The sequence below is a fragment of the Arachis hypogaea genome, chromosome 15 (assembly GCF_003086295.3).
Source record: "Arachis hypogaea cultivar Tifrunner chromosome 15, arahy.Tifrunner.gnm2.J5K5, whole genome shotgun sequence".
In the NCBI taxonomy this organism is placed as follows: domain Eukaryota; kingdom Viridiplantae; phylum Streptophyta; class Magnoliopsida; order Fabales; family Fabaceae; genus Arachis; species Arachis hypogaea.
This window is the reverse complement of record NC_092050.1, coordinates 136,082,733-136,110,284: the sequence shown is the minus strand read 5'-3', so window position 1 is coordinate 136,110,284 and position 27,552 is coordinate 136,082,733. Positions and strand designations below refer to the sequence as shown.

General features: G+C 36.2%; 2 protein-coding genes across 2 annotated transcripts; both read left to right on the top strand.

Annotated features, from left to right (window-relative positions):
• The first annotated feature begins 8,656 nt into the window (after positions 1-8,656).
• LOC140179344 (uncharacterized mitochondrial protein AtMg00860-like) lies at positions 8,657-9,049 on the top strand. Its single transcript, XM_072218113.1, has one exon. The coding sequence runs from the start codon at positions 8,657-8,659 to the stop codon at positions 9,047-9,049; it is 393 nt and encodes a 130-aa protein (XP_072074214.1).
• A 10,567-nt stretch (positions 9,050-19,616) lies between these two features.
• On the top strand, positions 19,617-26,847 carry LOC112750826 (protein argonaute 1). Its single transcript, XM_025799690.3, has 22 exons — positions 19,617-19,943; positions 20,855-21,525; positions 21,604-21,812; positions 21,898-22,047; positions 22,133-22,266; positions 22,343-22,452; positions 22,613-22,719; positions 22,802-22,940; positions 23,015-23,131; positions 23,362-23,469; positions 23,623-23,694; positions 24,231-24,353; positions 24,443-24,602; positions 24,692-24,951; positions 25,059-25,201; positions 25,320-25,382; positions 25,461-25,524; positions 25,609-25,744; positions 25,840-25,913; positions 26,025-26,119; positions 26,250-26,281; positions 26,400-26,847. Exons 2-22 carry the CDS (start codon positions 20,863-20,865, stop codon positions 26,609-26,611), a joined length of 3,171 nt encoding a protein of 1,056 aa, XP_025655475.1. The 5' UTR covers positions 19,617-19,943; positions 20,855-20,862; the 3' UTR covers positions 26,612-26,847.
• The last annotated feature ends 705 nt before the right edge of the window (positions 26,848-27,552 follow it).

Below are 27,552 nucleotides of genomic sequence, written 5' to 3'. Positions count from 1 at the left end.
AGAAGTCCTATGAGATATTTACAAATAAAATAAATAAAAAAATTATTGAAAATAGGTCTGTCCAATAAAAGTATAATCTGTATTAACCTATCTAATATCTCGTGGAAAATGCGATATAAGTAATAATAAGTGTCCAACTGTTTCTTAGGCTTGTGGTGAGTTTATTAACTAAAAAGACTAATGAGTTCGACAATTTTTGTGGTTATGAACCTCGAGACAAATTTATTTTGGATGACAAACAGTATTTGAGTTAATTTTCGATAGTTGAAAATGCTGATATATTTATTTATAAAAGAAGAAAATTATCATTTGTATCCATAAAATATAGATTTTGTACAATAAAATTATTTAAATATTAAAAAATTACTTAAAAATTTTAAATTATTCTTATTTTCTATCTACTTTTTTAATCTCAAATCTCACCATCACCCAAACTCTTATTCACCACCACTCTCATCTCCAACAACCACCATCACTGGCGCCATCCAAAATCCGCAAGCTTCTTGGACCGGTTAGTGCAAAATGACGCTGCGGCGGAGAGGTGCATTTTTGCCGCCACCGCCACTTAACCTCAACAGCCGCTACCATCTCTGAGGGCAAGCTTTTGTGATTTTGAACTCCACGTGTTCTACAAGTGTACCATAGTACGAATTTGTGCTGCATCATAAAAATTAGAAATTCAATCAGGAATGCAAACTAAAGTAAATAGATCAATGAAAATGTAAAATTGGATCAGTAGAGCGAGATAGAAGAAGCTTGAGTGGGTGAAGAACATCATTAGCATTGTTGGTGGTGTCTAATTCCTTCTTCTTCTCCATTCCCAAATCCAAAACCCTAACTTTCAGTCTTTCACCATTGCTGTTAGTTTCTTATCCTATCGCACTACTCCACTATTGCACTCAGATCTCTAAATTTTTCACTCTGCAACCACCAACCCAAAATTTCGCAAAATTTTATTCTGATTCCAACAATACCCTAGTCCTGAGCAACATCAGCAAACAACATGGATATTGAAGGATTATTGCTAATCTACGCCTTCTAGGCACTGTCGAGGAAGATGACCAAGGCAAACCGTATAGGCTATATCAAGGGCGAATACTGCTTCAGTATTAATTTCATCCATTTCGCATTTTTGTTGTCTAAATTCAATTCGGTGAAGCTTTTTCAGTTTCTAATGAGTCAATTATTGGTATCAAAATTTTTCTGATCTGGTTTTGAAAATATTCGAGAATTTTCAGAACTTGTTCAATCGCTTCTTGGACGGCCTCGGTCTGCCTTTGAACTCGGAATTCCCAGCATAGGTTGGACCAAGCTGAGGTATGCTATAAAAGAGCCGGTCGTGGGCGTCACTGGAGGAGTTTCACGCAGCGGGGTAATCGAATTTCTGACAAAAAACGTAGGAAAATACGGAATGAGGGAAGAATAGAGGCGGCGGGTTAGCGTTGTTGTTTCTGGAATGTTCGTCGGAAGCACGGAAGGCGTTTTAAGTGATGGTGGTAGTTAGGGATGAGAGTGGTGGTGAAGAAGAGTTTGGGTGGTGGTAGGGTTTAAGATTAGAAAAGTGGTGGTGAAATTAAGGGTAATTTAGGAGTTTTAGGTGATTTTTTAGTGTTTGGATAATTTTGTTGTGCGAAATCCATATTTTATAAGTACAAATGGTAATATTTTTTTTTATAGGTAGATATGTCAATATTTTTAATTTTCGTAAATAGAAACATAGTTTTTTCAGTATTTTTTAAAAAGAAAAAAAATAGTTAAGGACAATTTAAGTTATCTCTGACCTATTATATGCGCTATATGCACTAACCTTTAAAAAAATAATACTCGAATTAGGTTCTTCTAGATGTTGTTTAGATTTCTGGTACATAAGGTAATATTTAGAAGTTGTCTTTATAACGTAAATACAAAAATATTGAAGATAATAAAACTTATTTTAGTAAAAGAAAGTAGTACATAGAGAAGAAAAGTATTTCTTTTAAATAATTAATTTATGTATTTTCTGATATTTAGGACTTGCCAAAAAGCTCGTCAGATTTGGATTAGCTTAAATTTGGGAATGACCGCGGAGGCCTCTAATTTGGATTTTGTGTCTTGGATTCGTTCTAACCTCAACAAAAATGAGTTTCTCTTTGTAGCGGCCTTTTGGTGAATTTGGAGGGATAGGAACAATGACATCTTCCACCAAGATGATCCATGGAGTAAGGAGAAAATTGTTCACTTAGTTAAACATGCTGCTCGAGATTTCTCTAATGTTGTTATCAACCAAAAACATATTATTCCTTCTTCTTTGAAATATAACTGGGAACCACCTCCAATGAATGTCTGTAAAGTGAACTGCGATGTAAGCGTTTTTGAAAATGAGCAATTAGCTGGCTTTGGATGTATTATTAGAGACAGCATGAGAATTTGGATAAAAGGTTGTTCTGCCAGTATACCTCTTTCTAGTGTTATCTGTTGTGAGCTTCATGCTATTTGGAGAGGGCTTGTTATGGCTTGGGATTGCAAGTACAAAGAGGTCATATGTGAAACTGATAATCTTGATGCGTTTCTTCTTGTTTCGCGAGGCACAACCAGCATAATTAGGAATGACTCTGATCTGCTTGACAAAATCAAAGAGATGCTCCAGCGCAATTGGACAGCTACTTTAGTGCTCATCCAGCGAACAACAAACAGAGCGGCTGATTTAATGGCTAAAACTGCTGTTTTAAACAAGCAGGTGTATCTAGAGTGATTACTGCCTCCTAATAATTTAGACATTATTATTAGAGAGGAGTACTACTCTTTTTTTTAGGTCTTTTTTCTTTGTGTTATGTTCAGTCACCAAAAAAACAAAAGACCGGAAAGACAAGACATTCAGATATAAATTTCTTTAAATAACATCCTTATAAATATTTCATTTTCTCATTTTTTCCCCACTTTTTCTTACATATAATTATCTTTTTTCATTGAAAAATTTTATACCGTAAATATTATAGAAATTAATTTTGGTCTCACATCACAATTTTATTTTATTTATTTATTTTTTTATATTTCTTACATAATTAGAGCAAAATTCTATATAAACTTTTAACTATTGAATTATAATTTGTTTTATGTATTATATAAAAAATAGGTAATAAAGATATGATTTGATAATCACGAAGTACCGAATAATGCAAGACGCTGTTATTAATAAATTGGCAAATACAAGATGAGAAAAAATATTAGATTAATACAATTTTTGATATATTAAATTAAATTTTAAAAAACTTGATTAATATACTTAATTTAGATATCTAAATATATGCACAGTAATTTTTTTATTATTTTTAATATTATTTTTGTTCCTAGTGCTAATTTTTTTTGCCACCATAATTAGTGTCAAAGGACGGGACTTTTAAAAACAAAACCAATTTATGATTGATTTTTTTGAAATTTTAAATATTTAATAATTTACTCTTGAAATGATGATTATAAATAATTAAACTACCAAAAATATCCTTTACAAATTTAGTAACCAACAAAAATATTTTTAAAATATATGAACACAAAGACATCCCCAAAAATTAAAAAATACAAAAAAAATACCGAGACTGACAAGCATTGATGATAATCCTTTTGTCATCATTTTAAATCTTTTGATTTATTCATATAATTAATTTCAACTGATTCGGTCCTAGCATGATTTTTTCATTTGGTGTATAATCATAAGGTAATATTTAGAAGAGAGACTCATATTAAGAGACAGAAATTAAGAAATAGATATTGAGAAATAGAAATTTAATTAAGTCTTGATATTATATTTTTGGTGTAAGATGTACATGATTAAATTATGTCTTAGTATTTTGTTTGATTCAAAATAAATACAGAGACTAAAATGAGTGAAATGACTAAACTATCCTTAGTTATTAAAATGAATATAGAACCAAAAATTTCTAATCCTTTCCATCTCCCATCCTTTTTCCCCTTTTCACTCAAAGGTGTCAGAGTAGAGCTTCACTATTGGAGAAAATCATCTCGCCGGTAATTCTCACCTTTTCCGGCATCGAGTTTACCTCCGACAAGAAAGGCTTACCATCATTTCTTCATTTCTGCAAAGATGATATTCTAACCTTTTCTTTTGCGTTCTCTATCGCAATCTGTCAATCTCTATATAGTTGTTGATTTCTTATCCATTCTTTGTTTTGTTCTTACTTGTCCTTTTTTTTTCATATAGTTTTTTTTTTGTTTCTTTTGTTGGTTGCTGGTGATAAGAGAGAATCCATTGAAGCAATTATTGAATATTGATAGATTGAATGTTGCAGGTGAGTTCTTTTGTACAAGAGATTATAGTTATGTGTTATGAACTATTGAGAATTTGAGTTGCTGAGAATTTTCGTATGCTTTTATTTGATTTTCTGAATTTAGTTAATCAAAGTTTGTGTTGGAGTGAACAATTGAATGGAATTAAAGTTATTAGAACAATTTTGAATTGTATAAAAGTTAGTAGAACAATCTATCTTATTTCATGTAATATTTTTCAACTTCATATATTTGGCTGGAGTGAATATTTGAATAGAGTTTGAGTTATCACAACAGATTTGAATGGAGTTAAAGTTAGTAGAATAAGCTGTCTTATTTCATGCAGAGCTTTTCGAATTTCATATATTTGGTTGGAGTGAAGAATTGAACAAAATTAAAGTTATGAGAACTGATTTGTGTTGAATAGTAATATACTAAACAAAATTTGATAATCAAAGGTGTGATAGGACTAGTTGAGAAGTGGTTAGCTATTAAACAATTTGTATTTGGACTAGTTGATACTAAATATGTTTATATTGCCCTTTCTTGAATGATGTTCTGAGTTTTGTCTACTCTTACAAGTACAGCAATCTATTTAATAATGACATCTAGAAATAAAAGATCGACAAGTGGTTCCTATGGTAGCGGCAGTTCTAATATCATGGGAGAACATTTTGTCGATTATGGTTTGATAGCTCCGTTACAAATCTCAAATAGTGTTGCAAACCCGAGTAGAGAGTATTATTCACGTCCTGTTATACGATGTGGATGGTTTAGTTGGGCTGGCCCGTCTTATCAATGTCAAAGTGTGAATTATACTGAAAGAGGTGCTAAAGATCGCTCTTGTGATGCTACTTATAAGATGAAGTTGAATGAACGGGTTGTAAAAATAGAGAATGAAATGCTATTACTAAAAAATTGTTAGATTATTTTCTTATTTTTAGTTTTGTAATTTGTATGTTTCTGATCATAGTCTTGTTTTTCAAATTCTAATAGGTGCTTTAGATTATATTAAGCATATGAACATTATTGTAAAAGCTAGATTCTTCGATGAAATGGCTTTGTGTTCTTATATATTATGGCTATGTTGAATAACCATTTTGTGGGTTGGATATTGCTAAAAGCAAATAGAGTAGTGATGATACATGTTTGAAATTATATGAGTATAAGTGTACCCATGCTTGGGGTTATTGAATTAGTTAAACTTCATAGCTAATCAATAGCAGAAAGTCAGAGACTATTTTAAGTGTATAAATTCTTGTTACATAATTTCATACATATTATTATTACATCAAGAAGTCAGAGATATTATGTGCGAGTAAACTACCAAAATTAACACTAAAAGATTAAAGCGCTGACAAAACTAACCATATAAGAAGGAAAACTAACTTGTACCCATCAATGATGCCCTCCATATGCCAAATCTAACCATTCCCTTACTATGGTTGAATTTTGTTAGTTAAGAATACTACGTGTAATCTCATTGGTGATTTGGCACTCACTGATGTGAAAAATTGAATTAAAAACTTAAATTAAATAAAAAATATGGACACCCTGAACCTACATGATTAATTCGCCCCGGATTGTTTAGAGACCCAACCTAACCTTGCTATTGTGACCCAAATTTTATCTGTCTAACCACCTTGAACTTGATTCACAATGCCATATCCCCAACTCTCTTCCTTCTCCATCATCTTCCAAGCATCGCTTTTGTCAGACAAAACATAATCTACTTCCAATATCGTCTGGTTCATGGTATCTTCATCTACATCCAACTGGGTACTTGCAGATTTTGGTCCACATGTTTCCTACTCCATCTCCAATAACGCAGATGGGTGAACATTGCGCTTCGACTACTCTAACCCTGGTCCGTTACCACTACCATAACCCACACACATTCAATAACAATAACAACAGAGACGAGAGAGACAAAGAGAAGGAAATTGAAGTTAGAAATAGATCAGATTAGAGGGAAAAAGAGAAACATTGGCAGAGCTTGTGTGTGTGTGTGTGTGTGTGTGTGTGTGTGTGTGTGTGTGAGAGTGAGAGAGAGAGAGAGAGAGAGAGAGAGAGAGAGAGAGAGAGAACGTGCCGAATGAGAAGGGAGGGAGAGGTGGTAATGGCGGTGGCTCGTTACCCCCAACCTTTGTGACTTGATCACTATCCTTGTCCTCCACGACACAATCGACATCAACCTCTCCTCTATCAATGCTAATGTCGTCAATGGCGCTACATTTTTCAAGGTACCAAAGATCCATTGATCTCTCTCCATCAGCCTTGTCTTGATCTATTTTTTTCTTTTGTCTTTTTTTTTTTAAATCTGAATACTTTTATGGTTTGATTACTTTGCAGTTGTTGTTGTTAAAGGATGAAGTGATTATGGTTGTAATAGTAGAGAAGGAGGAAGGTAGGACTGATGAGGTAGAAGGACTGAAAATGATGGAAGTGGCATAAAGATAGAAGGTTTGGGGTTTGGTGGGTTGGGTTTTGGATTTGGATTTGAATTTGATTGAGTTGATAACAAAAATATACTTTATTTTTTATTTAATTTAAGTTTTTGATTCAATCTTCCATGTCAGCAAGTGCGAAATCACTAATGAGATTACACGTGGGATGCTTAACTAACGAAATCCAATCCTGGTTAGGGAATGGTTAGATTTGGCACGTAGAGGGCATCGTTGATGGGTATAAGTTAGTTTTCTTTTTTGTTTAGTCAGTTTTATCAACGCTTCAATCTTTCAAGGTCAGTTTTAGTAGTTTACTCACATAAGTTTACAAAGCATTAATATAGATGGATGCAATAACTTGCTAATAGCATAAATGGTAGGAAACTACGAATTTAATATATTGAACTCATCAATTTAAATTCACAAAGCATTAACAATTGGTTTTATATCATAATCTAATAATAACTTGTGCATACTTAACAAGTATTAAGAAGTTTCACCTAATAAGTACTTGGATTTTGTGCATACTTAAATCATCCTAAGTTCCTAAACAAAATCTTAGACCACATACTCAAATACACATGCCTTCAAAACTTAAGACAATTACCACTCATTCTACTTGAGAATGGATTTCACTAAAGCACTCTTTTGAGAATCTGTTAAATCCATAAGCTATTCTCCAGCTGTGGGTTATCAGAAAGCTTCAACATGATCTACATTACCTCATCATTACTGAATCCAAGTTGTTTAGCCTTCTCATTGATCTTAAACTTCTCATTCATTCCAGAATATCATTTTGCTTCTGCTTCTTTCCAGAATGCCTTCCGCTAGCTGAACCAGCATCAGAGTGTAAAGCTGCTCCTTGCCCTTTATTAAAATTTGGATTTGCTGACATTTCATAATCGTCCATACTTGGACTATGATCTTTCTCCTCCTTATGATATGATTGATGAAGTTGTGGCCAAAGTTCACAATCAGGCTTTTGATGAGATGAATTTGGGTATAGGTGTAAGTGTGGAAAAATTCAATGATCATGATGAAGACACTTTGCCACCTCCAATGTTGCCGGATAATAATGTGCCAAGTCATGAGTTAAGTGATGTGTTAAAACCTCTACCTCCCCATTTAAAGTATGTCTTTCTTGATGAGAATCAAAATTTCTCGGTGATAATTGCAAGGGAGCTCACCTCCCAACAAGAGAGGTTGCTTGAAGTTTTGAGAAAGCACAAGAAGGCCATAGGGTGGAGTTTGGCGGACATTGTGGGTATAAGTCCACACACTTGTGAGCACCGTATCTTCCTAGAAGATGGAGCCAAACCCGTTTGTCAACCCCAAAAGAGGTTAAATCCCACCATCATGGAGGTTGTCAAAAAGGAGGTCACTCGACTATTATTAGAAGCCGATATCATCTATCCTATCTCGGATAGCGAATGGGTTAGCCCGATACAAGTTGTGCCTGAGAAGTTGGGTATTACCATGGTTAAGAGTGAAAGTGGAGAGCTCATGGCAACTAGGGTGCAAAATTCATGGAGAGTTTGCATTGATTACCAGCGCTTGAACAACCCAGAAGGATCACTATCCACTCTCGTTCATTGATCAAATGCTTGACCGGTTATTAGGTAAATCACACTATTATTTCCTAGATGGTTACACTGGTTATTTTCAAATTCATATAGCTCCTAAAGATTAAGAAAAGACTACTTTTACATGTCCCTTCAGAACATATGCGTATAAGAGGATGCCTTTTGGCTTATGTAATGCACCTACGACGTTCCAAAGGTGCATGACTAGCATCTTTTTCGATTTTCTTGAGCATTGTATGAAATTTTTCATGGATGACTTTAGTGTGTATGGAGACTCATTTAATCTTTGCTTGGATAGTTTAGCTAAAGTATTAGAAAGATGTGCTAGTTCAAACTTTGTACTCAATTTTGAAAAAATGCCATTTTATGGTGAATCAAGGTATTGTCGTATGCCTCATTGTTTCTAGCAACGGTATATCTGTTGATCCTGCTAAAGTTGAGGTTGTTTTTGGTTTACCTTACTCCTCTTTTGTGAGGAAAGTCTGTACATTTCTTAGTCATGCAGGTTTTTATCGGCGGTTTATCAAGAACTTTAGTAAGGTTGCTTTACCTCTTTCCCACTTGCTTCAAAAGGACATAGAGTTTGATTTCAATGAAGCTTACATTGAAGCATTTGACACATTGAAGCATGCCTTGACCAAAGCTCCCATAGTGCGAGGACCAAATTGGAGTAGCCCATTTAAGATCATGTGTGATACATTTAACCATGCAGTGGGGCCGCGCTTGCACAGCGTGATGGTAAGGATCCATATGTTATAGCCTATGCTTCTAAGACTCTGGATAGTGCACAATCCAATTATACTACCACCGAAAAAGAGTTATTGGCGATTGTTTTCGCTTTGGATAAAATCCGGGCCTATTTACTTGGTTCCAAGGTGGTAGTATATTCGGATCATGTGGCTTTAAAATATCTTTTAGCGAAAAAGGAGTCTAAACCTAGATTGATTCGATGGATATTGCTCTTGCAAGAGTTTGATCTCGAAATCAAGGTTAGGAGTGGATCACAAAATTTAGTGGCGGACCACTTGAGCCACCTTAAACACTTGAAGTTTGATTCCACCCCTATCAATGATGTTTTTCCTTTAGACACCTTGCAAGCAATCTCCCAAGTCACTCCATGGTTTGTATCAATTGCCAATTACTTAGTTGACCATACCTTCCCTCCATATTTTTCTAAGCACCAAAGGGACAAGTTGAAAAGCAAATCTAAGTATTATATATGGGATGACCCTTACTTGTGGAGATGTGGTGCCGATCAAGTAATTAGGAGGTGTGTGCCTCAATCAGAATTCCAGTCTATATTAGAGGCGTGCCACTCTTCTGAAAGTGGTGGGCACTTTGGTCTTCAAAGGACAGCAAGAAAAGTGTTAGACTGTGGATTTTGGTGGTCAATCATATTTAATGATGCAACTATCTTTTGCAACTCTTGCCATCAATGCCAAAGGTTTAGTAATATGTCCAAGAAGGATGAAATGCCTCACCAACTTATGTTGTTTTGTGAGATTTTTTATGTTTGGGACATTGACTTTATGGGCCCATTTCCAAACTCCAAAAGTTTTCTCTATATCTTGTTAGCGGTTGATTATGTTTCTAAGTGGGTAGAAGCAATTCTAACCCACACTGATGATGCTAACACTGTTGTCTCTTTTGTAAGAAATCATCTCATTTGCCATTTTGGATCGCCACGAGCAATCGTGAGCGATCATGGTTCACATTTTTGCAACAAAAGAATGACAACATTAATGAAGAAGTATGGCATTATCCATAAGGTGGCTACGACTTATCATCCCTAAACCAATGGCTAAACCGAGGTTTCTAACCAGGAAATTAAGAGGATTTCGGAGAAGATAGTGAAACCTCATCAGAAGGACTGGAGTTCTAGGCTTGGAGATGCTTTGTGGGCCTACCAGAAAACCTATAAAACACCAATAGGCATGAGTTCGTTCCGGTTAGTTTATGGAAAAGCGTGCCACCTTCTGGTAGAAGTTGAACACAAGGCATATTGGGTCGTAAAAGAGTGCGATTCGGGTTTGGAAAAGGCCGGGGTTGAAAGGAGGTTGCAATTGGAGGAATTGGAGTGCTTGAGGTTAGAGGCATAGAGAACTCTAGGATTTTCAAGGAAAGAGTCAAGGCGATACATGACCGTCATCTCAAGAGGAAAGAGTTTTGCATTGGTGATTAAGTGCTACTCTACAACTCAAGATTGAGATTGATACCCGAAAATTAAGGTCAAGATGGGAGGACCCTTATATGGTAGAGAAGGTTGAATCTTGTGGTGTCGTTCACTTAAGCCATCCCTCAAGCCCTAGTTTCCTCAAGGTGAACAGCCACCAACTCAAACTTTATCATGGGGTGAAGTCCAAGAGCAACAAGGATTTGGAGATCTTTCTTTTGAAGGATCCTCCCAAGAAAGAAAATTGAGCTTTATGACCGTCCAACTTCAGGACGTTAAAGAAAAGTGCTAGGTGGGAGACACCCCACCACTATAAGATCTTCTAGTTTTCTTTGTTTTCATGTGAATATTTGCTTGAGATGTTGAAATTTGACTTGTTTTGGATCTTTTAGACCTTCTACTTTTCTTTTGTCTATGAGGATAATTGCTTTAGGAAGTGTATTTTCCTTGTTTTAGGCCTTAGAGTGTAGATATTAGTAGTATCTTGTGTGGGGTGACCTCTTGGAGGGTGAAACAAAGATTTTGTTCCCTGCTGGTCTCGCATACGCAGCCCTATGCCCGCGTACACTTCATTGCAAAATTGGACCATTACGCGTACGCAGTTGCTGTCCACGTACGCATCACCCTCAAACAGAGAGCACCCTCCCCGTACAAGCCCTTCGCGTACGCGCCCCACCTTTCGCGAATCAACTGCTCGCGTACGCACACCCTTCACGTACGCAAGTTCCAGGGGCAAATGCTCGCGTACGCGGCCACTCTGATGTGTACGCATCATGCAATTTTAGGACCATTACACGTGCGTGGTCAATATCCGTGTATGCATCACACCCAGGGAGAGAGCACCCTCTGTGTACACGCTGCTCGCGTACGCAGCCTCTGCACCCAACTACCTGCTCTCGCGTACGCATCCATCTCCATGAGTATGCGGGGATTCAAAATTCTGAATCCCCCCTTCATGAACCCTTCAACCATCTACGCTCCCTACTCCCTTTCATTTCACTCCATTTCAGAATTACACACAACCACCACCACTCTACACACTACCACTATCACCCATCTCAGTCCGATGCCACCATCACCATCGGTGAGCCGCTGCACCCTAGTCACGCTGCCACATTTCCCTTCCGGCGACCAACTCTGCCACTTTCGTTTGTGGCATCACCTCACTACCACCACACAATCCCCATTCACATTCTTTCATCCCTTCATCCAGGTCCCTGTTTTCCTCTATTTTTTTTTCTAGTTTATGCATAAGTAATTTGAATTATTTTTACTCTTTGTTTTTGATATTACTAGTTGATTTAGGTTAGTGTAATTGTTATTAAACATGTTACAAGTGTTGGATTGTTTGTAACTTAGCTAAATTGTTGCTTGAAGTTGGTTAACTTTGATGACTTTAAATCATACATACCAAGTGTTTGATGAATTGCCTGAGTTAAATTTGGGTTTGATTCATATGTGTGGCTACCATATGCTTTCAACTATGATGTTATTAGGCAGTTTAGCTACGAATTGAGTACGCTTGGATGATTTTGGAGTTACTTTACTTGAGATTCATCATTGAGCTAGTTGTGAATTAAATTTGGTAATTTGCAAAAATTCATTTAAAATGCATCTGGGATTAATTTTGTGTTTTGCAAATCCTTGCTTGAATTCAATTGATGAATGTAATTAAGTTATTGATTATGATAGGTTGAATTTGGTTTGTCTTGAATGAATTGGAACAATATGCATATGCTTTTATATTATATTGAACCATTAATTTTTTATTATTTTTGCATACACGTTATATATGGTTCAATTGTTGTAAGCATTTAATAGTTGCTTGATTGTGAACTCATTACTTGTCTCAACTCCTCTTTTTAGGATGACAAGAACCCAAGGAAAGAAACCGACCTCAACATCTAAGAAACTGGCCACAAAACCCAAGAAACTGGTTGAAAATATCATAGTACTTTGGAATCCTGACTTAGCCATCCCGGCTCAAGACCCAGCTCAATATGGAAAATTCTATGAGAAAAAGAAGTTGCATGTCGAGCGGCAACTCCGTATGCATAAGCTACCTTCCGAGCTTAGGGAATTGGTGAACTCCCACATTGAAAGCCGATGGTGGAGCTTTTTGGAAAGGAAATTGAGGGAGGCAAATGAACCTTGGGTGTTGGAGTTTTATGCTAACTATTACAATGCCAACCTCAAGTCTGTTCTTGTCCGGGGTAAACAAATCCCTATCACGAAAGCGACAATTGCTGAAATTCTGAACATCTTGTCTAGGTTAAAGGGGCAGTGAGCTTTTGCAAAAGCTCAATGCAACCGACAATTAGGCACCTTGGATTAGGATAGAGTTCTGAACAAGATAGCTTATCTTGGCTCGGCATGGGTTATGAGTGTGGAGCAAGATCCCAAGCCAATAGGACTTCCGGTTAAGCAACTTACCCATGATGCTCGGATATGACAACAACTCCTCACTAACTATGCCATATCAACTACTCATGAGACGACTATCACATGGGAGATGGCTGTTTCGGTTTGGGTTGTATTAGAAAGAGAGCCGGTGAATTTGACCAAGATTATCAAGCATTCGATGTGGAAGGTGCCGGTATCTCTCAAGCGAATGGCGGCTTTTCCGGTTATGGTCACTAAAATGATTGCAAAAGCCGGCCTTGAGTCGGAACAAGATGATTATCCACCTACTTTAGCTAACGAGAACTTGTATATCCCTCATGGTGATTGGCTGAAGGACTACCTAGCCACTAGTGATGTGAAAAAGAAGAAGAGAAAAGCAACCGTTAGAGAGCTGAGCCAACCACTAGAAGCCTCATCATCTAGTCTTCAGGCCCCCATGACTCAGGAGCTCATGCTTAAGATCTTAGCTCATCTGCAGTGCTTAGAGAGGCGCATGAACTAGAGATATAAAAACATCAAGTTGCAGAATAGAGAGTGGGACCTGATGATAGAAGAGTTGGACACTCCTAATGAGCTCTCAGAGGCTGAGGATGTTAAGATTGCAGCTGAGGTGCAGGCCGAGGCTGAGACATAGGCAGCATATGTTGACATGCAGGCGGCTGACATTGAGGTACCTCCGTCTCTGTAGCCTGAGGTAGCACTACCTACCCCTCCCATTGGCTGACACTTTTGATAGCACAGAGGACCGTGCTAAGTTTGAGTGTGGAGGGGGGGAGGGGAAGGATTTGCAACACTTTTGGGCCATAAATTTCTACTTCCAAACACTTTGCATTATGTTTTGTTTTTGGTTATATTCTATTTTGCTTTGAGTTATTAGAACTTTGTGGATATTTGCTACTTTTGAATTTTACATTGCACACTTTTATTTTGATTGGTTGTATATATCGTAGTTTATCTCTAGTTTTATTTCTAGTATGCCATGCTCTTTTATCTTAGTTAGTATATATGGCCTTTTATTTTAGTTAGTATATATTCTATGGATAGTGGTTGTGATTGGATGATTGTGAATAGCTGATAGTACCTAGCTCATGTTTATTTTCCTAAATGCTCATGATTGATTTTTGGATAGTGAAACTAGGAAAGAGCTAAGAATTTTGGTTTGCATCCAACACATCATAAGTACATACATAAGGAATAAGATTGGTAAAAATAACAAAAAAAAATTCTCTAAGAAAGATTTCTAAGGGCATTCCATTGAATTGATTCGATAAATTACTTTTGAACTTGTTTGAAATGTTTTGTGGAGTATAGGAAAGAGGTAGAACAAGCAACCTTGTGAGTTGTTGGACCTTAATGCATGGTTGCATTTTTCAACCACAATCTTTATTCTTGTGTGCTATACTCTTTCTATGATTGTGATCTTGAATTTGCTTAATTCTTTATTTCTGATATTTGATATTTTTAATGCATTTAGGATGATTGATGCCATCATTTCAATTGAAACTCACTAAACCATATGGCCACACCCATCTACCATTGTATCCAGTTTTGAGCTTTTAAACCTCCTTTTATTCTATTTGTTACCACATCACCAAACCTAAGTGAAAAATTATGAATAACCTTGAATTGCATCTATGATTAGCTTAGGTTAAGGTGTGTGTTATTTAAGTGTGGAGAAAAATTTTGGGAAACATTGGTAGTGAATAAAAAAGTTCATTTTAAGTACTTCTAGAAAGCATGATTAGAGGAGAATTGAGTGATTAAACCCTAAACACTGAGCGATTAGAGTATACACACATCCAGTGAGGGGTTCGATTGCTCAATTCTAATTCTCCATATCTTGTTTTCTGTTGTCTTGCAAGTTGCTCAATTATGAAGTTGAATCAATTCTTTGGATTGAAATTGCGTTGCAATTGTGACTTGTTCTAGCCCTATGTGCCTATATGCTTACTTGGAAGTTTGGTTGTTTATTTTTGCCAATTTCATAGGACATATTAGCATAGATATAGATAGATATCATCCATTAGTGTATTTGCATACTCATGAGTAGTTTTATTCGATAAGTTGTTCACTCCTTTCACTTTTTCTTTTTGATTAGTATGAGGACATGCTATTGTCTAAATATGGAGGAATTGATGAATCCATATTTGATGATAAATTTTGGCATGAATTGAATGAATTTTATCACATAAACTCACATTGATTCACTTAAATAGCACACCTTTGTGATTTCCTTCCAAATTGCACTTAATTATAAAAACATACTTTTTAGGCTCTAAAAATACTAATTTTAATTCTCTTAAATTCTACTTGATGCCTTGATATATCTGTTAAGTGATTTTAGGTCTTAGGAATCAAGGTTAGATTGGAAGAAGTGGAAAAGGGAGCAAGCAAGAATAGGAAATCATGAATAAATGAAGATTTAGGATTCTTGCAGACATGCGTACGCATCGTTGATACCGCGTACGCATCTTCCATTTTCTCCTTGTCCTCGTACGCGGACCACATTGCAGCATACGCAGGAATGCTTGCACGTGCCTCATTAATGGAAACACACTGGGGGCGATTTTTGAGCTCATTTTGGCCTAGTTTCAAGCCCAATTCAAAGATTAGAGGCTGAGAGGTGAAGGAAGCTTGGAAACAACATTCCATTAATTAGATTTTACATAGTTTTGAGTTTTAGAGAGAGAAACTCTTCATTCTTTCTAGGTTTTAGTGTTCTTTATTCACTTTTACTTCAATCCATGGATTAGACCTTTGTTAATTTCAGTTTTTATTACTATAATTGTAGTTCTTCTTCTCTAATTTTACTTAGCATTCTTGCAATTTTAGTTATTTTGGGTTATGACTTTGGATCTTGTTCGATTTAAATTCTAGTAATGCATTGAGGTTATTCATGTTTCATTTGTGTTATTTGATTTGTTATTGTTGATTATTGATAGTGGGTAGCTTTATTTTAGATTGCTTTCTCAATTTTATTATGTCTTTTATCATTGCTCACCAAGTGTTTAAGAAAATGTCACTTATAATTATGTAGTAGATTTCCACTCTTGGCCTTGGGGTTGAGTAATTAGAGCCTCTTGAATTGTAAGAATCTAGTGTTGATTGGTAATTGAAGGTTGCTAGTTAGTTTGAACTCCACTACATCTAGTCTTTCACTAGGAATTGGCCAGGACTTGCGGACTAGAGTTAATTATTCTCACTTAACTTTCCTTCGATTGCTAGAGGATAACTAAGTGAGAGCAATAGGCATTTACTATCATACTTGAGGAAGGCAATGAGGATAAAAATTCTAATTCTCACACATAGCCAATATTTCTCATATTGATTGATTGTCATTTCTCTTGTTGACTTTGCTCTCTTGGTTCTCTTAGCTCTCTTGGTTCTCTTAGCTTGACTCTTTATATTTAGTTATATGTTATTATTGTTGCCATCTTTTATTGCATACTTGTTAGTTGATTAGTTGTTTGATTGATAACTCTAGTTGCTTTAAGTTAGTTGTTAGTTGTTCATTACTTTTAGATTCTAGCCACTTTACTTTTTTCGCACTCAACTAAAAAATCTCCAAATATTTCTAACCAATGATGTGCATCTTATTGTAATTCCTAGGAATAATGATCCGGGATTCCATTCCTGGTAATTGATTTGATTGTTGTGACATTCTTCTAAACTTTAGTTTGGGATCATTTGTCGGTTTAGGCTATACTTGCGACATTGAGTTGAAAATCCTTTGGACATTTCTAAGCCGACATTTATCCCCAACAACGGCGCCAAAAACTTGACGTAGGAAAATCGTCGGTTAGAAATTTTCACAAAATAATTCCGTTGAAGTACAGATCCAAACCAATAATCAACTCTCAATCAAAGTTTAATTTTGTTTGTCACAATGCAAATCAATAAAAACCGAAAGTATTTAAACCTCGGGTCGTCTTTCAAAGGAATTGCAGGAAAATGTGCATGTTATTGGTTATGACATATTTTTGGGATTTTGGAATGATGAACGAGAAATGTAAATTGAACTAAGACAATTAAAGACACCAACTAAGAAAGGTCTTGGCAATGGTTGAGAGTTGAAATTCTTATCCTCATTATCATCCTCAAATATGATGGTAAGTGTATTTTGCTCTCACTTAGTTATCCTCTAACAATTGAAGAAAAGTTAAGTAAGCAAAATTAACTTTAATCCACAAGTCCTAGTTAATTCCTAGTGAAGGACTAGATTTAGTGGAGTTCAAGCTAACTAGCAACCTTCAATTACCAATCAACACTAGATTTTGATAATTCTACTCTAAATCTCACTTAAAACATGTTAAAAACTAAATAAAATTGATTGTGTATTGTCTTGGAATGTTTTTCCCCTTGAAAGAGCTTCTATTTAGCTTCTGGCATCCAAAATTGGGCCAAAAGGTCCCCAAATCGCAAGCCACGTGACTTTTTAATGAAGTCACGCGCCCAGACTTGTGCATACGCAGCGACATCGACGGAAAGTTCCGGCGGTGGCCACGGTGAGCGCTGCATAGTGGCGGTGATAACAAATGAGAGAGAGAGAGAGAGAGAGAGAGAGAGAGAGAGAGAGAGAGAGAGAGAGAGAGAGAGAGAGAACGACGTCATACAAGTGAGGGATAATAGCTTTGTGTTTGAATTTAGCTCCAATTTTACCGTTGAATTAATCCGATGGTAAATCACCAAAATGATGTGATTTATTATGATGGTAGAATTGTCGCACGTGACTTCCATCTTCGCGCCAACAATTACCGTCAGATTTAGCGATGAAAAATATCTTTCAACGGTATCTTTTTATGTCGACGAATTTCTTCTCCATTTCGTCGGAAAATCCAACGCCAAATCTGTCGGTACATGTCGACGCTAATTCCGACGGTACTCAACATTTTTTTTTTGTAGTATATGAACATGATTCTTCCCTAAAAATCCTTATGACCAATAATAGAAGAAAGAAGGAAATTGATGTTTTAGTCACAAATCTTAGGAGAAGCTATATGAAAGTGAATATGAGAACGAGAGGAGGTGGAGAGTGTGATTGATTCTTGAATATGAGTACATGATATCTTAGAATTTGAGTGGGATGATTAAATATACATTATGTTTTTTCTTTTCTTTTCTTACTCTCTTTTTCTTTCATAAGGTGTTAAGGGTGGTTTATATTTTATGAATGACAAATGAGTTGTGGAAGAAATAGAGTGGGAGATGATTTTTTTGGAGGAGAAATAAGAAGAGTCATACATTTATTTTTATCATTTTCTAGTTTGGATATTATCCAAACTTGGTTAATTCACCACGTAGTGAATTATTCTGAATAAGATTAAATAAAGAGAGAGAAAAATAATTGTCAAAGGTAAAAATATAATATTATCTCAATCTTTTTTTTTGTGATCAGTAACATAATTTTATCATGTGATGGGTAAAAATGAAATTTTGGTCGAACTTTATAAAAAGAAATTTGAGTGAATTTAGGTGTTATTTGATCTTAATTTAATGAACATTTAATTTTATCTTTAGGTTAATTTACCATATAGTGAATTAATCTTGTTGTGGTGGACAAAAAATGATAAAGGAGAATAGATTTAATTTCTTTTTCTCTTTCTTATTCTTGATCTTATCCATAATTTTCTTACTTGATTAATAAGGCAAAATTTAAACATGAGAAGTTAGAGAAAGAGAGAAAGAGAGAAAGTGATTGATTTTGTGTGAGGAGAGAAGAGTGAAGATTTTATGTTTAGGTAATATGAATTGGAATAACAATATAACATCATCATTCTTATCCTTGATTAATTCATCACATAATGAATTAATATATGGTAAAATACCATTTGACATGATCATTATACCATCACAGCTATTATTTCTATCGAATTTGGATCTTCTAAATTTTAGATTTTCAATTTAAAAAATAAAATAAGATTTCTTACCATTAAATGTTTTCTTTTATATGTTTTTTTTGATCCCACCTATAAAATAAATGGTGATAAATCATATTTTACCTTTTAAAGTGAAATTCAAAATTTAGAAGAATCAAATCCATCCCTATCATATCCTCGCCATTAAGACGAACGCTGCTACTAATCTAATATATTCTCGTAAAATTTTATTACTTTAGATAAATTCACTTTTAACCTTAATAATAATTCAAATAAATTATCTATGATTATTAAGAATTATTTTTAAAATTGATTTGATTTAAAATAAATTGAATTGGAAATAAACTATTACATATAATTAATTACTTAAAATAATAATTAATTTGATTTACAAATTAATATAATAATTTAATAATTTAATTATTTATTTTACGATACAATCTTTCACTATCACTACAGGTGACGAAACTACCCCAAATAAAATAAAATAATTTAATTCTAAAATAAAAATAAATCGATTTCAATTTTATTATATTTCAAAACAGTGACATATGTCTCAGTTCTCAAATAATTTAGTCAACATGAGTAGAGACATACGCATATACCTATTGGCTATTGTTGGGAAGAAAGCTTTTCTAGCAAAAATGTTGCCGTCATCTTTTAAATTTTTATGTTACAGTAAATTAATTACTGTCCAAAAGAGTCAATTAATGATGGAAATTAATAATAGAATCTTGAGAAATTCATAAAAAGAACAGGAAAGTAATTATACCATTTTATAAGAAAATAAAATATATTTATACCAAAATATATTAAATAGATTTTATTTTTAATGTAAAATATATTTATAACAAAAATATTATTAAATTGACCATATCTACTCTCTAATTAGTGAAGAGAAGAAAAGAGAAGAATAGAACACGAGAAGAGAGAAGAAAGAAGATTGAAAGGGCGTAGGGACGGAGTGGTCATTTTCAAAGACCTACCCCATCTTTATAACAAACTCACAATGCCCATAGCTCGCACTGCTTCTCCTTCTTCTCTTTCTCTCTCTAACCGTTTTATGTTTCTCCATTCCCTTTATAGTGAGAGAAACTCCCATTTCCTGCACTCTCTTTCTCTCATTCTTCTTTATTAATTATACACACTCAGCTTCTTCCGCCAACACCTTCGTCTGCTCCAGCGCCTTTTTATTTTTCAGGTGAAAATTGAAATATGAAACTCGATCACTCTTTTTTTTTATTCTATTTTTTTCACCTAGGGTTTGGTTCTTCTGATTTCAGTGTATGATTTTCAGTTTGCCGTTTTCTCTTTTTTTTTTCGCTGTTTTTGCTTCATGTGTAGGGGTACTTGTTGTTTTATTTTCACGGTATTTGTGAAAATATCACAATTTATTTAATTTTTTTTCTCTTCTTTAGATCTAGTGTGTGTGGACTGTGGTAGATGTTGCTGTTGGTGATTTTGCTTCTGATCTGATCTGCTTCTGATTTTGACGATTACCGTTTGTTATCTTGCGGGGTTAGCTTTTTTGAAGGCTTTTTTTATTATACTTTTTTTTTGTTACTTGATGCTTGTGTTGTAGATCGTACTGTTGTTTTTCTTTGGTTGTTACTTTCTAGGGTTTGGTGTTGTTGATTATGGTTGGGTTTAGTGGTTATCGCTGATGGTGGTGATATTGGGTTTGGTTTTAGTTGCAATGTGTGTACTCTGGATGATGATTTTACTGATTTATTTTTTGACATTCTCTCCATCTGGTAATAGTCATTTTCTCCTTCTGGAAACCAGTGAATGACTGCTTAGGTAGCTTGCTGTTCTCTATCCATGCGATACTTAAAGTATTTCAACTTGTAGAAGCTGCTTTCTGGGTGTTTTTTTGTGCTTTTATCTTGAGTTGTTTTGTTTATTGTAATGAACAGTATCCTTGATGGAAATCCGTTGAGCGCTGTACTTGATTGATGTTTTGGTTATAAAGTTGTTGGCATGTGTGATAATTTGATCATATGTAGCTCTCTATAAAGTGATTATATTTTGAGATGTTAGGCGTGCCTTATACTGAGGTGCTTATTTATCACTAGTCACAAAGTTGTAATGCTTTTTCCCCTTTGTGTGCAGTGTTCATCATGGTTCGGAAGAAGAGAACTGAAGCAGCTAGTTCTAGTGGGGGTGAAAGCTCTGAGGGCCAACAGCGCCCTGCAGAAAGGAGTGCTCCACCCCAACAGGTTGCTCCCACCAGTGGGCCTGGACCACAAGGGGGAGGTAGGAGTTGGGGTCCCCAAGGAGGACGTGGTGGTTATGGAGGAGGACGTGGCCGTGGAATGCCTCAACAGCAGTATGGTGGCCCCCCTGAGTATCAAGGTAGGGGACGGGGAGGACCTCCCCAGCAAGGGTATGCTCCACGAGGTGGATATGGCGGTGGCCGCGGTGGTGGTGGTGTAGGAGGTGGTCGAGGCGTAGGACCTTCTTATGGTGGCCCACCACGGCCCCAAGTTCCCGAGCTGCACCAAGCTACCCCCCCAGTTCAGTATCAAGCGGCGGTATCTCCTCGGCCTCCTCCCTCTGAGGCTAGTTCCAGTTCATCCCAGCCACAGGAGATGCCCCAACTGGAACAGCAAATGGGGCATATGGTAACTCAGACAGAAGCTGCCCCTTCTGGTCCACCAGCTAGCAAGTCATCCATGAGGTTTCCCCTTCGCCCTGGGAAGGGTAGCTACGGCACAAAATGTATTGTCAAGGCCAACCATTTCTTTGCTGAGCTGCCAAACAAAGATCTGCATCAGTATGATGTAAGTTCCACCTTCAGTAGTTGAGAAAATCCCAGTTTGTATGTAACTTGTAACTTATATCAGTTGTTGGTTGCTTAGGTAACAATCACTCCAGAAGTTACATCAAGAGGCGTTAACCGTGCTGTTATGGAGGAGTTGGTGAGGCTTTACCGAGAATCCCATTTGGGGAAGAGACTTCCTGCTTATGATGGGCGAAAGAGCCTCTATACAGCTGGTCCACTGCCTTTCGTGTCAAAGGAGTTTAGGATCATGTTAATTGATGAAGATGATGGAACTGGAGCTCAAAGGTTAGTTTCATGTTTGTTTCCAACTTAATATTCAAATAAAAACTTTCATACTTTATCTGATTGTTTTGTTTGCTTATCATTGCAGGAGGGAGAGGGAATTCAAAGTTGTGATAAAATTGGCTGCTCGGGCAGACCTTCACCATTTAGGGCTCTTTTTGCAAGGGAGACAAACTGATGCACCTCAGGAAGCATTGCAGGTCCTCGATATTGTGTTGCGTGAACTCCCTACTACCAGGTCTTTGATATAGCTCTCTTCCTTTATTTGGTTTCGTTGTTCTACCCAAAACTATTGGGGTATAAATGGAGTTTTGTTATTGTAGGTATTGTCCTGTAGGAAGATCATTTTATTCACCCGATCTTGGAAGAAGACAGCCTTTGGGTGAGGGGTTAGAAAGCTGGCGTGGTTTCTATCAGAGTATTCGTCCCACACAGATGGGACTTTCTCTGAACATTGGTACATTACGCTGTCTATACATACCCACTTCATTTTCTATCTTAGATTCCATAAATGCTAACTTTTGGATGTGCAGATATGTCTTCCACTGCATTTATTGAGCCATTGCCGGTGATTGAGTTTGTAACTCAGCTACTGAATAGGGATGTATCCAGCCGACCACTGTCAGATGCTGATCGTGTGAAGGTAGATTTTGGTTGACACAAGCTATACGTGCTTTCATTTGCATTTGCATTTGCATTTGGTTGTTATTCATTTATGTGGCTTGGATTTTGGGAGACTGCTTTTCCCCCTTGATTTAAAAGAATGAGAAATTGACTTTTTTCTTTCTATTTTTGAATGACAGATCAAAAAAGCTCTCCGTGGTATCAAGGTTGAAGTAACTCATCGTGGAAACATGAGAAGAAAATATCGCATCTCTGGTCTGACTTCCCAGGCTACTAGAGAGTTGACGTGAGTAGTAGTTACCTAACAGTTATTCTTAATGGAATGGGTCAAGTCTATTGCTCACTTTTTGGTTTGTCAATAATTTTAGATTCCCTGTAGACGAGAGGGGAACAATGAAGTCTGTCGTTGAGTACTTCTCTGAGACCTACGGGTTTCACATTCAACATACTCAGTGGCCTTGTTTGCAAGTGGGAAATACACAGAGGCCAAATTATCTGCCAATGGAGGTAAACGAGTTAATGAGTAGTAAGCTTTTTATTTTCATGTGAATGTACCTACTGAAGGTTTGTTTTGGTTGCAGGTTTGCAAGATTGTAGAAGGGCAGAGGTACTCAAAGAGGTTGAATGAAAGGCAGATTACTGCTTTGCTCAAAGTCACATGCCAACGACCTGTTGAAAGGGAGCGTGATATAATGCAGGTCTGCAGAATGTCTTCTTAGCATAATAGTATCATATTCTAATTCTATCTACATGTGTAGTGTGTAGTAATGCATTTCATTCAATAGCATGATTTTTTTTTATAAGAGGTGTGGGCTTTTGTTGTCATTCTGAATACTCTCCCCAATCTATTGATTGAATATATTCTATGTACTTAATCTGTATGTTCATGTTGCTTCCCTCCTAATTCATTGTTTTTTTTTTTGTTCAGACAGTACATCACAATGCCTATGATCAAGACCCTTATGCTAAAGAGTTTGGAATCAAGATCAGTGAAAAGCTTGCTCAAGTTGAAGCTCGCATCCTTCCTCCACCCTGGGTATTTTTCTGTACATTATGCTTTGTATATATATTTTCTATCCATATCAAATGTGTGCGAGTGAGAGTGAGTGAGCAAATGTGTGTGTGTGTGTGTGTGTGTGTGTGTGTGTAACTGGTCTTTTTAAATGTTTATTGACATTTTGTTCTGCAGCTCAAATATCATGATACAGGTAGAGAAAAGGACTGCCTACCTCAGGTTGGCCAGTGGAATATGATGAATAAGGTTAGAGATATTGCATAAAATGATTCCCTCACTGTTGACTTCATGCTTTTGATTTGTTATTGTTATCAATATTCTTTTTTCATACTTTATTGCCTTTTGATTTGTCAATTGTTTTCAATATTTTATCTGCATATTTTATTTTACTTCTCTGCTTTGGTTGTGGTGATGGTGCAAGTATTTTTATTCCAGGGTTGTCTCTTGGGCCTTGCATCAGAGATAAAGATAAAATCCATCTAAAATCCATCTTGAGTGTGTGCCAAGCTATTTTTGTGTGAAAATTTAAAAAATTAGACCGAGCTAATCACCTTATTTTTAAAGTAGTGATGTTATTAGTCTTAAAATATGTTGAGCTGGAATAGGTGGCATGCTTGTGAACTTGAGAATTGAGATGCCCTTCCCTCTTTTATGCGTATATTGGCATTTTAATATACTATTAAATCAGATCAGAGTGATGTGATCAAAATTTTACACTGTTTTTGATACTGTCCTTGTTGATTGAAACATCAAATAACCTTTTGCTATGGCTTTTATTTCAGAAAATGGTTAATGGAGGAACAGTCAACCATTGGTTCTGCATTAACTTTTCCAGAAATGTTCAAGATAGTGTTGCCCGCACCTTTTGTTATGAGCTCGCTCAGATGTGTCAAGTATCTGGCATGGTATAGATTCCCTTTGTAAATCCTTCTGAAAATATGATTTTGTTTGTAGTTTTTTTGCCATAAGTAATCCTTTTGTTGAATATGATCAGGCATTCAATCTGGATCCAGTAGTTCCCCCAGTTAGTGCTCGTCCTGACCAAGTTGAGAAGGTTCTGAAAACTCGGTATTATGATGCCAAGAACAAGCTGCCTGGAAAGGATCTTGATTTGCTTATTGTTATCCTGCCTGACAATAATGGTTCTCTTTATGGTAATGATTGGATGACTAAACCATGTGTCCTTCCTTTTTATACTTGTAATACTACCGTTCATATCAAACTGTTTTTTTCGGTGATGCAGGTGACCTGAAACGAATATGTGAGACTGATCTTGGGCTTGTTTCCCAATGTTGTTTAACAAAGCATGTATACAAAATGAGCAAGCAGTATCTTGCAAATGTTGCTTTGAAAATTAATGTTAAGGTTGGTGGAAGGAACACTGTGCTTGTTGACGCCCTTTCACGGCGTATTCCCCTTGTCAGCGACAGGCCTACAATAATTTTTGGAGCTGATGTTACTCACCCACACCCTGGAGAGGATTCAAGCCCATCTATTGCAGCTGTATGTTCTTGAATTTGTCTAAAATTCCAACCTGTTCTATTTAAATATATTTTTTAAGGTATTATTTTTGCCTTGATCACTTGAGTATTATCTTGTATGCTGTGTAGGTTGTGGCTTCCCAAGATTGGCCTGAGATTACAAAGTATGCTGGTTTGGTTTGTGCACAAGCACATCGACAGGAACTCATTCAGGATCTCTTCAAGCAATGGCAAGATCCTAATAGAGGACAGGTCACGGGTGGAATGATTAAGTATCCTCTCTTTCCCTCCATTTTGTGATGTTAGCTTGTTAAAGCACATATGTATAGATTCCATGCTCTTGTAGGTTTGAAAGATTAACTAGTTGTGATTTCTTATTCTTTTTGGCAGGGAACTACTTATATCTTTCCGGAGAGCAACTGGGCAGAAGCCACAGCGCATCATATTTTACAGGTAGTTTGATGTTTTCAACCCTGTGATCAGATTTTTATATTTATGGAACCTGGCACTTCTAAAGTTTATTATTTGCAGGGATGGTGTGAGTGAGGGTCAATTTTATCAAGTCCTATTGTTTGAGCTTGATGCTATTAGAAAGGTATAAAGTTTTGCCAAATTGTTTGACGTATCTGAAATTTTAGATGCTGTTTGTAACTTTCTTCAGTCTAAATGTTCCTGCCAGGCCTGTGCATCTCTCGAGCCCAATTATCAGCCTCCTGTGACCTTTGTGGTAGTTCAAAAGCGCCATCACACTAGGCTTTTTGCCAGCAACCATCATGATCGAAACTCTATTGATCGGAGTGGGAATATACTGCCCGGTATTTACTAAAATTTTGATAAATTGTCCTTAATAAATAATAAGTTTGATGCCAAAATGAAAAAAACATAACCTGGAAACTGAAATTTTTTGCAGGTACTGTTGTGGACTCCAAAATCTGCCACCCAACTGAATTTGACTTTTATCTCTGTAGTCATGCTGGAATTCAGGTGGATTTATAGCTTATCACTGTTTTAGTGTATACACAATTTGACGTTTAAAGTGTGATCCTTGTGTTAAAAAATGTTTAATTGGGTTTTTATGTTGGAAAATGTTATCAGGGCACTAGTCGTCCAGCTCATTATCACGTTCTGTGGGATGAAAACAATTTCACAGCTGATGCTCTTCAGATGCTTACAAACAACCTGTGCTACACGTAAGTAGTAAAAAACACAGTGGAATTTCCATCTGTTTTTTTTTAAGTTGTGTTTGCCACACCTTTTGACTTCTAGTACCATCTTTACCTGACACTTGATGTGTGATGTTCTTTAATGTAATTTCTGCAGCTATGCCAGATGCACCCGTTCTGTTTCAATTGGTGAGTCTTCTCTTAATGCAAATGTTGAGTTTGGGGGATTTGTGTATGTTCATGTTGTATCAATGTATTGCATGTGTCTAACAAGTTGGTGTTTGTTTTTTGTGTGGTGCAATTTCAGTGCCTCCTGCATATTATGCGCACTTGGCTGCATTCCGAGCCCGTTTTTACATGGAGCCCGAGACATCCGACAGTGGCTCCATGACAAGTGGTGCTGCTGCAGGTCGCGGTATGGGTGCAGGACGCAGTACGCGTGCACCTGGTGCCAGCGCTGCTGTGAGGCCCCTGCCATCCCTCAAGGACAATGTCAAGAGGGTCATGTTCTATTGCTGAGTAACATTTTAAGGCAAGGACTATTATTATTTCAAGTCATGTGGAGGACCCCTTCTCTATGTTTTATTTGTTTGTTGGTTTTGTTCCGAAGTTGTTGAGACATTGTGAGTGCTGTGTGGTACTTTTGATTATATTGTTGTTGTTTTCTGAAACATATGTTGTTGGCAACCCTACATATGCTAGACCTTTCTACTTTGGAATTTGAGCTTGAAATGGCAGTAATTTGTTGACTCTTATCATGTCGTGGATTGGCAAGATCTCTAGCCCTGTTTGGATATCTGCGTAACTTTATTATCATTTTAACATCTTCCTCCTAGTGTTTTATTATCAATTTGAAATTTTGTTTTTTGTTTTTTTCGGGATGTTTTAAGGAGTTAAACTCATTTGGTTAACTAGTAATTTCCTTGGGAGGATGATTAGAACTTAGAAGGGTATGCCATTTCACTTTTGTATTCAGGGAAATATATAAAGTATGCATAATTATTTGGGGTGATAGATTTATTTATATCTTCGTAAAATGGATTTTGCATGTAGTGAAGTATACATATTATGGATGCATGTGGTGGTAGGGTTATAAACTTGTAATAGATGAGTTGAGATATATAGGATTCTTGACACTGTATAGTTAAGGAAGAATTTGAGGCATTCTTCTTCCAGTGATTTTTAGCCTATGATCAATTTAATATATAGATATATATATTTAAAAATTTTCCTATAGTTAGTGTTGACAATGTTCCAATTCGGCCCTTTTATCGCTATTTGTAGGCAATTTATTTCTTACAACTGCTCCCTAACCCCAAATGGACTGACTGGTGAAGTTCTTTAAACTTTAGTCAATTACAAGAAATGAGTTAGTAATTAGTCATAATGGCTTCTAAGTTATAATAACCCTAAACAATGAGTTTATATTACTGTTGGGGCAGTGTGTAGTTATATAAGTT

Bases quoted from the DNA above. Each gene is read 5' to 3' on its own strand.
- LOC140179344 (XM_072218113.1), top strand. From the start codon at position 8,657: ATGGTGAATCAAGGTATTGTCGTATGCCTCATTGTTTCTAGCAACGGT.
- LOC112750826 (XM_025799690.3), top strand. From the start codon at position 20,863: ATGGTTCGGAAGAAGAGAACTGAAGCAGCTAGTTCTAGTGGGGGTGAA. The intron at 23,470-23,622 runs GTATTTTTCTGT...TTTGTTCTGCAG, and splicing joins GCATCCTTCCTCCACCCTGG to CTCAAATATCATGATACAGG. The intron at 26,282-26,399 runs GTGAGTCTTCTC...GTGCAATTTCAG, and splicing joins CACCCGTTCTGTTTCAATTG to TGCCTCCTGCATATTATGCG.